Source organism: Seriola lalandi, unplaced genomic scaffold (genome assembly GCF_002814215.2).
Source record: "Seriola lalandi dorsalis isolate HSWRI2012SDOR001 ecotype SW California unplaced genomic scaffold, Sedor1 jcf7180002054297, whole genome shotgun sequence".
Classification (NCBI taxonomy): domain Eukaryota; kingdom Metazoa; phylum Chordata; class Actinopteri; order Carangiformes; family Carangidae; genus Seriola; species Seriola lalandi.
In genome coordinates, this window is record NW_019524850.1 from 840,491 (window position 1) to 854,461 (window position 13,971).

General features: G+C 33.0%; 2 protein-coding genes across 3 annotated transcripts in view; one reads left to right on the forward strand and one right to left on the reverse strand.

The window, feature by feature from the left end:
• scube3 (signal peptide, CUB domain, EGF-like 3) overlaps positions 1–3,254 on the forward strand; it is a 71,541-nt gene extending 68,287 nt beyond the window's left edge. For both annotated transcript variants that reach the window (XM_023406267.2, XM_023406266.2), the window contains one exon: positions 138–3,254. In XM_023406267.2, coding sequence (XP_023262035.1) covers positions 138–290 — 153 coding nt within the window. In that variant the 3' untranslated portion in view covers positions 291–3,254. The remainder of the gene's footprint in view (positions 1–137) is intronic.
• Positions 3,255–3,256: 2 nt separating this feature from the next.
• The window catches only part of LOC111654976 (complement receptor type 1-like), a 14,902-nt gene continuing 4,187 nt past the window's right edge, over positions 3,257–13,971 (reverse strand). The window contains exons 5-11 of the mRNA XM_023406182.2: positions 5,395–5,706; positions 5,096–5,290; positions 4,285–4,381; positions 4,114–4,187; positions 3,860–4,033; positions 3,581–3,766; positions 3,257–3,485 (exon numbers count right to left, since the gene is read on the reverse strand). Coding sequence (XP_023261950.1) covers positions 3,463–3,485; positions 3,581–3,766; positions 3,860–4,033; positions 4,114–4,187; positions 4,285–4,381; positions 5,096–5,290; positions 5,395–5,706 — 1,061 coding nt within the window. The 3' untranslated portion in view covers positions 3,257–3,462. The remainder of the gene's footprint in view (positions 3,486–3,580; positions 3,767–3,859; positions 4,034–4,113; positions 4,188–4,284; positions 4,382–5,095; positions 5,291–5,394; positions 5,707–13,971) is intronic.

Consider the following 13,971-nt stretch of genomic DNA (forward strand, 5'->3'; position numbering starts at 1 on the left):
TTGATATTGAAACGGTTTGTTACTGTCGTCATATAGTAGGTGTGTAATTTATTGGGTAATAGCTTCAAATGTAATTCAGACAATTGTTAACTAAAATATGTGATTCTATTGACACATGTTTTTTTTCTTCCCAACAGGATAAAAAACTGATTAAGACTCTTTTTGATGTGCTGGCTCACCCTAACAACTACTTTAAGTACACCACTCGGGAGTCCAACGAGATGCTGCCTCGCTCCTTCATACGTCTCATAAGCAGCAAAGTCTCAGCTTTTCTGCGACCATACAAGTAAAAGGTCACACAGTTGCTGATGCACCGGATCGCGAGCCCCCGACATCCCCCTCCACCTTCCAGGCCACGTCCCGCAACTCCCACAGGGCTTAAAAAAAAAACAAAAAAAACACAAAACATACCACCATGTTTACCCTCTTATTTTCCATAGGCTTTGACAATAAACACTATGCAGACCTGAAAAATACTGAACATTATTTGTGTTTTAGGTTTTTTTTGTCAGTTTCCATTCAACACAGGTCTGCAGTCCCGAGCTCAATCATTTAGTGGGATATAGAGTATATGAGTGGGTTTGGTTTCTATTGTGTTGTGCAACGAAACCACACAAAAAACACAAAACAATAGAAACGGCCATTTCAGACAGGAGTGGCGTTTTGTGTGCGCAGTTGAGCTTGATAGTTATTGTGTTTGCGTAAATGAGTTCCAGCTCCAGCTCCAACCATTAAGTATGACTGTAAGTGTTGTGTAAGTGTTGTGTAACCCTGGTTCCATCTTCCGTGTCTGTGTGCTGTCCTCGAGGAGGAGCAGTTGTTAAATTCATGTCGCAGCTGCGTTCCAGGTCATTTATAGCCTTACTATATTTGAGCTCTTAGAGCGATTTCCAAGAGTTTTACTGTTAAAACAGTTAATCTGTGTTTTGGTCCGTCTGTCTAGACTGTACCGGTATTTTCCAACGTGGAGATAATTTCTGTTGCTTTTTGAAGCCAACTTGAAGCAAATACAAAAAGGTGGTTTGTCAATCCAGGAACACAGTGAACATTTGGGAGATGAATAACAAACTAACATTGTAAGAGCCACAGAAATGAGAATGTGATGTCTAGTGGAACATGTCTCGGTGAGAGAGAGAGAATGTCTTTGAGGGACATTATGTTTGCTGCTTCTTTTAAAAAGGTCACTTTAATTCTTCAATCTCACTGTCTTTCTGATGTACTCTACACATTAATAGTCTATACGTTTAAAACAAAAGAAAGCTCAGAATCTGAAATACTTTAGTTCTCACACACAGTAAGTTGATAATCTCACATTGCCTGTCTGTGGACTACCAGTTTTATTGTGTTTTTATTTCAATCTTGTAAATAATGAAAATAAATTAGACGAGGGTTGAATTCTTTAATCCTATTTTTTTTTCTTTTTTTTTTTTCTTTAAACGCAGGCCCCCCAAAATCACTTTCTGCCCTTGTTCCACCCATCTCAAATCCAAAGACACCCAGTGCCCCCTCCAAACACCCCACAAACATTTTGTTCTGTCCCAATGAAGACAGCTCTTCCAAAGACCGCCCAAAAAGGGGCGGGTCAAGGCATTTTGTGCACTACATTTAGAACCCATCATCCTACCTTTTTAGTATGAAGTGCAATGAATGAAGATAACACACCTTAATCTTGGTTATGCCCACATAAAGGTTGTGAAATGTGTTTTGGGCTGCAGTCTTTTTGAGACTCATTGTATGAAATATTTATCAGTCACTATGGGCAGAAGATGTTAGGTTTAAACATGTAACTCCAATCCCAAAAAAAAAAAAAAAAAAAAAAAAAAAAAAAAAAAAAAAAAAAAAATTAAGTCTGTTAAAATGTGTTATAAATTTGTATTTGGTGTGTAAAAAGAAAAAAAAGAATTAAAAAAAAAAAAAGATTTTAAAACAGTGACCAAAACAGGGTAAAATAATTTATGTTTAGTAAAAATCTAACTTTTCTTCATGTAAGGATCTGTAAAATAGTTTAATAGTAGAATAGTTTGACATTTTGGAAAACACTTGTTTACTTCTTTGTCCAGACTTAGATGAGAAGATTGATACCATTCTCGACTGTACAATAAATATAAAGCTATAGCCAGCAGCTGGTTATCTTAGCTTAGCCTAAAGAGTGGAAACAGCTAGTCTGGCTCTGTCAAAAAGCTTAATGAAACCTGCCCAACTCACCTCTAAAGCTCACTGATAAACACATCGTCTTGTTTGTTTAAAATGGTACAAAAGTCAGAGGGTAAAAAACAAGAAGTTGTGGTTTGTGGGGGAGATTTACAACTATAACTGGACCAGGTGCAGTAACCTCCAGAAAGTGAATAAGCAAATTTCCCTAAATGTCAGGACTATTCCTTTAAAGTCGTTATCACCACCACTGCAGTTGAATCAGTACAGATGACTACATGGTCAGAGGGCAAGTGACAATGATAACCCTCTAAAGAAATTAAATCAAGTTGATGCTTACTCTGTCTAATGATTATATATCAGGAAGGATGTTTTGTCCCCACTCATGTAAATAATTTTTTTTTTTTTTTAAGAAGTGGGATGGTACAGTTCATATCATGTACCAGCCAGTACCTGAGCTTTAGGATGACACAAAAGGGAATTTGACCACAGTCAAAGTTGAGGGAAATGCTGGGCCATGCCATGAAGAAATCATGTCAGATTAAAATTCCTCTCTACACATCTCACTTAATGCAAACAGTCAGATTATTTACATTATATCTATGTAGACGCCATCACGCAGCATCCCAGTGTGCTCACTCGGCCCACATGCCCTCATTCCCCAACCCCCACCCCGGAAGAAAAAAAAAAAAAAAAAAAGAAAAAAAAAAAACAGAAAACAGCTTCTTTCCTGCAACCTGATAAATTTGTTTTTTTTATTTTATTTTATTTTTTTTTTTTATTGTTGCCTTTTAACGAGAGTTTGCTATGATGTATCATAGAGTTGATAATGATATTTGCACTTGAATTGTTATTGCTCATGTAAAGAAATGTCTGGATTTTGTATTGTCTTTTTAAATGAATGGAATTGGTGTTCTTATTTTCTTGTAGCTTGTTTGTTCATGAAATGTTCACTCACCGTTTAGTCTATAGAGATGATACACATACAGTAACATTATCAACTGTAAAAAGAAAAAAAAAAAATCTATGTACAGAGGTGAATGAAACAAGTTTGTACTTGTTACTGCCCAAAACGCTTACCGAAATAAACATACTGTACTTCAGCTTCATTTCAAACAAATTTTAATGTCTGTATAATAACTTCATACAAGTTTCATCAGCAAATAATATATTATGATTAGTGCATTATTGAAAAGGTGGCTTTTAAAAAAAGCAGCATTTCTTTTAGAGGGTAGATTATGTTAGCTTAAGAGATCATCTTTATCATCATCCACTGGCTGCTGTTGAATGGTTTAAGCAGGTTGTAGCTCATTAGCCCCTCCAGTGTTGTCGTGCTAAAAAGAAAAAAGATAGGCATGATAAAATTTTATAGTGTTGTAAAATTCATAGGTATACCAAGTGCTTCATGTACAACGAGTTGTTTACTTACGTGTGCGTCTACATTTGGGGAGGCTAGGGGACCATCGGCCATCATTCTCGCAGGTAATGATGCTCGGGCCAATCATAGTGTAGCCTGGCTTACATTCAATTGATATAGTGTCCCTATATCGATAGCGGTCATTGTACGCTCTCATCCAGAAGGCGCTAGGCACATTTGGAGGTGGACAGGTCATTTCTACGAGAAGAAGGAAATACATTTTTATTCTGTTCATGACAAGAAAGTAAGAAGTAAATGTGTCAGGATTGCTGCATCACTAATATCTAAGACCTTGGCATTTGGGAGGAGGTGCACTCCATGTCCCATCCTTGGTACACGAAATATCCATTTGTCCAATAAGGGTTCCCACACGACAGCGATAGTGAAGTACAGCCTTGTATGCGTAAGTCTCTTGAATGCCTATCATCTCAGCATTTGTCACTTCAGGCTCTTCACACACCATCACTGGAAGAGATACAAGAGTTTTAAAATGGCTAAAGAGAATCAGGAAATTTAAAATGATATGTTTTGTTTGTTGGCTGCACCTTCACAAAAAGGAACACGTCCATCCCAGCCACCAGGCATGCAGTTTCTGGTTGCCCGTCCTACAAGACTGTACCTGATGACAGGATGTATAGAAGGCATCAGTTTGAGTGAGAGTACAGAAGAATGTAAAAGTTAAATATACAGTTTGTATGAAAGCAGCATTATCCTACCCCTCATCGCAGACAGCTGTAGCAGTGTGTCCAAACACGACACCAGAATATATAAACTGGCCATTTAGAATCTCTCCTGCAGACCCACATGGCTTTGCTTGAGGAGGAAAAGACAATTTTAATTTGACAGGACATTATGCACTTGGAAAAATAGTTTTTATATTCATGTCCACTGCGTTGGAGATTATACAATAAAGTGCAAATGCAGTGATTAAAAGGGGGGCAGGGTTACTAAATGATTTCATTTATACCTCAGTTTCACATTGGTTTCCTTTTCATTCACCATTATATGCAAGTCTGAGACTTGAAACTTGCTTGACTTATGATTATCATTGGATTACCTATTGACTTAATTTTGTGAAAATAAAGCTGTTGTCACCACAGCCATTTAATAAATTGAATACAAAAGGTCTGCACTGCATTATCATGCAAAAGTGATGTAAGTTTGAGATAAAAGCCAGAGCATCATGATGATAGATGAAGCCCTAATACAGACCTGGAGTCTATGTTTCTGAAATATGAAAAGATAAAACAGTGGCTGCATGGAGAACAGCAGACAAGCAGTACCTAAAAGCATGCTGTAGCATTGAAGACTTACAGAAGCTTAAGATGTAAAATCATCCTTCAGAAAGAATCAGAGTCTTCTCTGATGAACACAACAATATTACTGCAGTTCTGCACATGACAATTCATAAGCTGTTCAGTAATGTACAAAATAATTTATAAAAAAAAAAAAAAAAAAAAAAAAAAAAAAAAAAAAAAAACTTTACACAAAAGGTCCGACTGTAGAGGCATATGAAAAGGTTCTTACGTCTACATTTTAGGAACAGTCGTGTCCACTCTCCATCCTTGCACATGCGGTATCTGCTGCCACGAGCTCGAATGTAGCCAACATTACACGTGTAATAAACTCTTTCACCAGAAGCAAAAGATGTCTTTGTGATGTACTTGTCAGCAAGGGTGGCTTTGGAGTTGCTGGTGGTTTGAGGGACACCACATCCACTTGCTGGAGAGGAAAGTGTCAGTTAGGTGAAAGGAGATGGCAAGAAGACATTTGTGTATCTAAACTGAGATGCTACACAATTGGCTTTTCAGTAGAAATAAACTTACGTTCTTTGTTAGACGGCTGTTCCTTGGTGGATGGCTGTTCCTTGGTGGATGGCTGTTCCTTGGTGGATGGCTGTTCCTTGGTGGATGGCTGTTCCGTGGACGGCTGTTCCTTTTTATCCTCGGGTGAAGGCAGACACTGAGGGAGCTGAGGGTGCCACTGGCCATCAGGGCCACAGGTGACCTGCTGAGCTCCATCCAGTCGGAAACCCTGACCGCAGGTGACGGTCACGTTGTCTCCCACTCGGTACACAGAAACTTCACCACTCTTGACAGAGTTGGCCACTGGAGGGCTGGAGCAGGTGGTCTCTCCCTCTGATGAGAAGATAGGCTCACTTACTAACATGACTTTTTTCCTCAGAGATAATAATGGGCACTGTCTGATGGCTAGTGGAGGAGGATGAATAGATCTTTTACTTAAGTACAACTAGGAATAAAACAATGTACAAATACTGCATTGCGAGTAAAAGTCCTGCATTCAAAATCTTAAGTAAAAGTCATCAGCTAAATGTATCCTTTTGACCAGTGTGTAAACAAGTACAGAGAATCCTCTATAATCAATCCCATATTCTGTTCTCAGTATGAGCTGTTCCCATCAGGCAGACAGTGCAGAGCTTGGCAGGGCAAAGTGAATCAGTATACATTTTTTTTTTATTTTTTTTTTTTTTTTTTTATATATATTAAATGTAAAAAAAAAAAAAACCTTTGTGCCTCTATCAGTTACAATTTTAAAACAGTAGCCTAAAATAAGAAGGTTACATAGGCTGTACTGAAGGACAAAACTACAAACTAATGATGGCTCAGGTAGACTTAATTTATTCATCATTTTGTGTATTCTGTAATGTCTTCTGTCTGTTAGTGTTGTGTGCTATATATGTGAACTGGTTTAGCTGAAGCAAATTTTAAGTATTTTATATACTGTTGGTTAGTTAAATCTATGTATGTAAATGGAACTAGTAACTACAGCTGTTAAATACTCAATACTAAAATGTTCTAAAAGTTCAGCACAAAAATGTATTTAGTATGTCATCAACAGTAGTGGAAAGTACCCAACACTCACCTCTGAAAATTTGTAAATACACTGAACAAACTGTCAGACAGCACAGTGAAATATTGAAATATATATGTTACAGTACAGAGCAAAACCCTGCTGGGGTTGGTCTGGGAACATCTGAAACTCAGTCCTGCTTGGAGAAAAATGTGCTACAAAAAGGTAGGTTGGGGTCTGGACACCCGACACAGAATTCCAGAAAATGACTTGCATATTTCAGTGAGATCCAAATTGACACATACATATGACTTCATGCTGAACAACTCAATATTCATTTTCACAACTTTATGGGCATAATGGAAAAGATGTTGAAATGGATTAAGGGCAAGGGCATAGGTTTGGTCACAACATTGTATTAGAGGGGTGGTGGGGTTGTTACATCCCTACCAAAGAGATTGGCTTTTTACTGCTGTCAATTTATTAACATACAAGATCTGAATTTACATTCAGGAATGCCCATAAGCAAATGTAACATGTACATGTGTTGAATTTCCATATAAGAAATAGAGGAACATATGAAGCAAAATGTGTATGTAAAAATTGCATATGAAGCCTGTTAGACAGATATAAATTGGAATAATATATTGACATATATTGTTCCTATTTATATCTGACAGAAAAACAATCCTGTAATTATGTTATTCTAGTATACTATGGCATAAATAGTGAAAAAAAACGACATAGTATACTATGGCATAAAAAGTGAAATAACTTCATAGTATAGTAAGGCCTAAAAATGAAAAAAAAAAAAAAAACTAAAAAAATCGTATACTATATCATAAAAAGTGAAAACACTTCATGGTATAGGAAAGCATAATAACGTCATAGTATAGTAAGGCATAAAAAGTGAAAAAACGCCATAGTATAGTAAGGCATAAAAGTCATAAAAACGTCATAGTATGGCAGGGAATAAAACTACATCATAAAGTAAGCCATGGCAGCTATGGCATTAAATGTTAAAAAAAAAAAAAAAATTATATTAGGGATTAAAAGGTCATAAAAATATCATAGTATGGTAAGGAATAAAAAACGACATAGTGTAGTGAGGCAAAAAGAAGCCAAAAAAAGTTATACAATAGTAAAGCAAAAAATGTTATAAAATGTTAGTGTTGTGACAGCCCTGAGCAATATGATCCTATTTTGTTTTGGCCCGTTCCCTGTGTTTTTTTCCCCCAGGTACTTCCTGATTACCTGACTGACTTCACCTGAATGGGGATAAACTGGGATATTCAAGATGGCCTCTCTGGAAGGCTCCCAATGCGATTTTATGTTGTTTTATATTGTGTTGTATATTGTGTTAGGTTAAGGCCTCAGTTTTTGTACATGTAGTTTAAGTTGGCTTTGATTTTCATAGCACCCAATACCTACACTACATTACTGACTACACGTTTTCAAGTTTGGTTAGGTTAAATTGAGTTATCCTGAATAAATATTATTATTATTTTTTTTTTTAAATAGATGGTTACTGTGTGGACCTCCATTCTTGGTTATGCTCTTAAATGAGCTGGGCTCATCAGTATTATATTATTATAGTATGGCATAAAATGTCAAAAAAACATCATAGTAAATTAAGGCATAAAAAGTCATAAAAACGTCATAGTATGGTAAGGAATAAAACGACATCATAAAGTAAGCCATAAAAAACCCAAAAAACGTAATGCCATAAAAGTGTCAAAAAACGTCATAGTATAGTATGGCATAAAAATGTCAAAAAACATTATATTATATTAGGGCATAAAAGGTCATCAAAAGGTCATAGTATGGTAAGGCATCAACTAACATAGTATAGTAAGGCATAAAATTGCCAAAAAACGTCAGAATATAGTAAGGCATAAAAATGTCAAAAAAAACATCATAGTAAATTAAGGCATAAAATGTCAAAAAAAAAAAAAACATCATAGTAAATTAAGGCATAAAAAGTCATAAAAATGTCAAAGTATGGTAAGGAATAAAACGACATAATAAAGTAAGCCAGAAAAAAAGCCAGAAAACGTCATAGTATAGTATGGCATAAAATGTTTAAAAAAAATAAAATAAAAAAAAATTATATTAGGGATTAAAAGGTCATAAAAACGTCATAGTATGGTAAGGCATCAACTAACATAGTATAGTAAGGCATAAAATTGCCAAAAAACGTCATAATATAGTAAGGCATAAAAATGTCAAAAAAAACATCATAGTAAATTAAGGCATAAAAAGTCATAAAAACGTCAAAGTATGGTAAGGAATAAAACAACATAATAAAGTAAGCCAGAAAAAAAGCCAGAAAACGTCATAGTAGTATGGCATAAAATGTTTAAAAAAAAAAATAAAAAAAATTATATTAGGGATTAAAAGGTCAAAAAACATAATATTATATTAGGGCATAAAAGGTCATCAAAAGGTCATAGTATGGTAAGGCATCAACTAACATAGTATAGTAAGGCATAAAATTGCCAAAAAACGTCATAGTATAGTATGGCATAAAAATGTCAAAAAAAACGTCATACTATATTAAGGCATAAAAGTCATAAAAACATCATAGTATGGCAGGGAATAAAACGACATCATAAAGTAAGCCATAAAAAAAGCCCAAAAACGTAATGCCATAAAGGTGCCAAAAAACGTCATAGTATAGTATGGCATAAAATGTCAAAAAACATAATATTATATTAGGGCATAAAAGGTCATCAAAAGGTCATAGTATGGTAAGGCATCAACTAACATAGTATAGTAAGGCATAAAATTGCCAAAAAACGTCATAATATAGTAAGGCATAAAAATGTCAAAAAAAACATCAAAAGGTCATAGTACGGTAAGGCATAGACTCACATAGTATAGTAAGGCATAAAACGTCAAAAAAACATCATAGTAAATTAAGGCATAAAAAGTCATAAAAACGTCAAAGTATGGTAAGGAATAAAACGACATAATAAAGTAAGCCAAAAAAAGCCAGAAAACGTCATAGTATAGTATGGCATAAAATGTTTAAAAAAAATAAAATAAAAAAAAATTATATTAGGGATTAAAAGGTCATAAAAACGTCATAGTATTGTGAGGCATCAACTAACATAGTATAGTAAGGCATAAAATTGCCAAAAAACATCATAATATAGTAAGGCATAAAAATGTCAAAAAACGTCATAGTATAGTATGGCATAAAACGTCAAAAAAACATCATAGTAAATTAAGGCATAAAAAGTCATAGAAACATCATAGTATGGCAGGGAATAAAACGACATCATAAAGTAAGCCATAAAAAAGCCAAAAAACGTAATGCCATAAAAGTGTCAAAAAATGTCATACTATATTAAGGCATAAAAGTCATAGAAACATCATAGTATGGCAGGGAATAAAACGACATCATAAAGTAAGCCATAAAAAAAGCCCAAAAACGCAATGCCATAAAGGTGCCAAAAAATGTCATAGTATAGTATGGCATAAAATGTCAAAAAACATAATATTATATTAGGGCATAAAAGTTCATCAAAAGGTCATAGTATGGTAAGGCATCAACTAACATAGTATAGTAAGGCATAAAATTGCCAAAAAATGTCATAATATAGTAAGGCATAAAAATGTCAAAAAAAACATCATAGTAAATTAAGGCATAAAAAGTCATAAAAACGTCAAAGTATGGTAAGGAATAAAACGACATAATAAAGTAAGCCAGAAAAAAAGCCAGAAAACGTCATAGTATAGTATGGCATAAAATGTTTAAAAAAAATAATAAAAAAAAATTATATTAGGGATTAAAAGGTCATAAAAACGTCATAGTATTGTGAGGCATCAACTAACATAGTATAGTAAGGCATAAAATTGCCAAAAAACGTCATAATATAGTAAGGCATAAAAATGGCATAAAACGTCAAAAAAACATCATAGTAAATTAAGGCATAAAAAGTCATAAAAACGTCATAGTATGGTAAGGAATAAAACGACATCATAAAGTAAGCCATAAAAAAGCCAAAAAACGTAATGCCATAAAAATGTCAAAAAACATTATATTATATTAGGGCATAAAAGGTCATCAAAAGGTCATAGTATGGTAAGGCATCAACTAACATAGTATAGTGAGGCATAAAATTGCAAAAAAAAAACTTAATAGTATAGTATGGCATAAAAATGTCAAAACATCATAGTAAATTAAGGCATAAAAAGTCATAAAAACGTCATAGTATGGTAAGGAATAAAACGACATAATAAAGTAAGCCATAAAAAAGCCAAAAAACGTCATAGAATAGTATGGCATAAAAATGTCAAAAAACATATTATATTAGGGCATAAAAGGTCATCAAAAGGTCATAGTATGGTAAGGCATCGACTCAAATAGTAAAGTAAGGCATAAAAATGTCAAAAAACGTCATAGTATAGTATGGCATAAGACGTTAAGAAAACATAATATTACATTAGGGCATAAAAGGTCATAGTATGGTAAGGCATCGACTCAAATAATATAGTAAGGCATAAAAATGTCAAAAAACGTCATAGTATAGTATGGCATAAAACGGCAAAAAAACGTCATACTATATTGAGGTATAAAAGTCATAAAAACGTCATAGTATGGCAGGGTATAAAACGACATCATAAAGTAAGCCATAAAAAAAAGCCAAAAAACGTCATAGTATAGTATGGCATAAAATGTTAAAAAAAAAAAAAAAAAAAAAAAAATAAAAAAAAAAAAAAAAAAAAAAAAAAAAAAAAAAAAAAAAAAAATTATATTAGGGATTAAAAGGTCATAAAAACGTCATAGTATGGTGAGGCATCAACTCACATAGTATAGTAAGGCATAAAATTGCCAAAAAACGTCATAATATAGTATGGCATAAAAATGTCAAAAAACGTCATAGTATATTAAGGCATAAAAGTCATAAAAACATCATAGTATGGCAGGGAATAAAACGACATCATAAAGTAAGCCATAAAAAAGCCCAAAAACGTAATGCCATAAAGGTGTCAAAAAACGTCATAGTATAGTATGGCATAAAAATGTCAAAAAATGTCATAGTATGGCATAAAACGTTAAAAAAAACATATTATATTTGGGCATAAAAGGTCATCAAAAGGTCATAGTATGGTAAGGCATCAACTCACATAGTATAGTAAGGCATAAAATTGCCAAAAAACTTCATAATATAGTAAGGCATAAAAATGTCAAAAAACGTCATAGTATAGTATGGCATAAAACGTCAAAAAAAGCATCATAGCAAATTAAGGCATAAAAACGTCATAGTATGGTAAGGAATAAAACGACATAATAAAGTAAGCCATAAAAAAAGTCAAAAAACGTAATGCCATAAGTGTCAAAAAAGTTCATAGTATAGTATGGCATCAAACGTTAAAAAAACATATTATATTAGGGCAAAAAAGGTCATCAAAAGGTCATAGTATGGTAAGGCATCGACTCACATAGTATAGTAAGGCATAAAATTGCCAAAAAACGTCATAATATAGTAAGGCATAAAATTGCAAAAAAACGTCACAATATAGTAAGGCATAAAAATGTCAAAAAACGTCATAGTATAGTATGGCATAAAACGTCAAAAAAACATCATTGTAAATTAAGGCATAAAAAAAATCATAAAAACGTCATAGTATGGTAAGGAATAAAACAACATAAAATAAGCCATAAAAAAGCCAAAAAACGTAATGCCATAAGTGTCAAAAAACATCATACTATAGTATGGCATACAAATGTCAAAAAACGTCATAGTATAGTATGGCATAAAACGTCAAAAAATCGTCATACTATATTAAGGTATAAAAGTCATAAAAACATCATAGTATGGCAGGGTATAAAACGACATCATAAAGTAAGCCATAAAAAAGCCAAAAAAAGTCGTAGTATAGTATGGCATAAAATGTTAAAAAAAAAAAAAATTATATTAGGGATTAAAAGGTCAAAAACGTCATAGTATGGTAAGACATCAACTCACATAGTATAGTAAGGCATAAAATTGCCAAAAAACGTCATAATTATAGTAAGCCATAAAAAGTCAAAAAAACATCAAAGTAAATTAAGGCATAAAAAGTCATAAAAACGTCATAGTATGGTAAGGCATCAACTCACACAGGATAGTAAGGCATAAAATTGCCAAAAAACAACATAATATAGTAAGGCATAAAAATGTCAGAAAACGTCATAGTGTAGTATGGCATAAAACGTCAAAAAAAAAAAAACATCATAGTAAGTTAAGGCATAAAAAGTCATAAAAACGTCATGGTAAGGAATAAAACGACATAATAAAGTAAGCCATAAAAAAGCCAAAAAACGTAATGCCATAAAAGTGTCAAAAAATGTCATAGTATGGTAAGGAATAAAAGGACACAGTATAGTAAAGCTTAAAAAAGGTCAAAAACGTCATAGTATACTATGACAAAAAGTCAAAAAACGCCAAAATATAATTTGGCATGAAAAGTCATAGTATAGTAAGGCATGAATTGATATAAAAATGTCATGTTATAATGAGGCATAAAATTGTCAAAAAGCGCTATAGTATGTAAGGTATGAAAATAAAGGCCCCAAATATTGGAGAAAAAACAAACAAACAAACAAACAAAAAAAAAAAACACCATAGTATACTATGGCATAAAATTGTGAAAAAAGGTCATAGTATAGTACGGCCTAAAAATAAAAAAACGCCATAGTATAGTCTGGTATAAAAAGTGAAAAAAAAACATAGTATAGTAAGGCCTAAAAATGGAAAAACAAAATGACACAGTATACTATGGCATAAATAGTCATAAATGTGTCATGGTATAATAAGGCATGAAATGATCTAAAAATGTCATGTTAAAATGAGGCATAAAATTTAAAAAACATAGTATAGTAAGGCCTAAAAATGGAAAAAAACACCATAGTATAGTATGGCATAAAAAGTGTAAAACCGTCATTGTATACACCGTCATAAAAAAGTGAAAAAACGCCTTAGTATAGTATGGTATAAAAAGTGAAAAAACGTCATGGTAAGGCCTAAAAATGTAAAAAAAAACAACATAGTACACTATAGCATAAACAGTGAAAAAACCCATAATATAGGAAGGCATAATAATGTCATAATATACTATGGTATCAAAAGTGAAAAAACATCATAGTATAATATGACATAAATTGGGAAACATGTATAATGAGGCATAGAATTGTCAAAAAGCACCATAGTATGTTAGGTATAAAAATGACAGTATAGTATGGCATAAAAAGTGAAAAAACTTCATGGTATAGAATGGCATAATGTCATAGTATAATAAGGGCTAAAGAGTGGGAAAAAAAACAAAAACAACATAGTATAGTATGGCATAAAAAGTGAAAAAATGCAATAGTATAGTATGGCATAAAAAGTGAAAAAACACCATGGTATAGTAAGGCATAAAAAGTGAAAAAACATCATAGTATAGTAAGGCCTAAAAATGGAAAAAAACGCCATAGTATAGTATGGCATAAAACTGAAAAACGTAGTATAGTAAGGCCTAAAAATGGAAAAAAAAAAAAACGACACAGTATACTAGGCATAAAAAGTCATAAAAATGTCATAGTATAATAAGGCATGAAT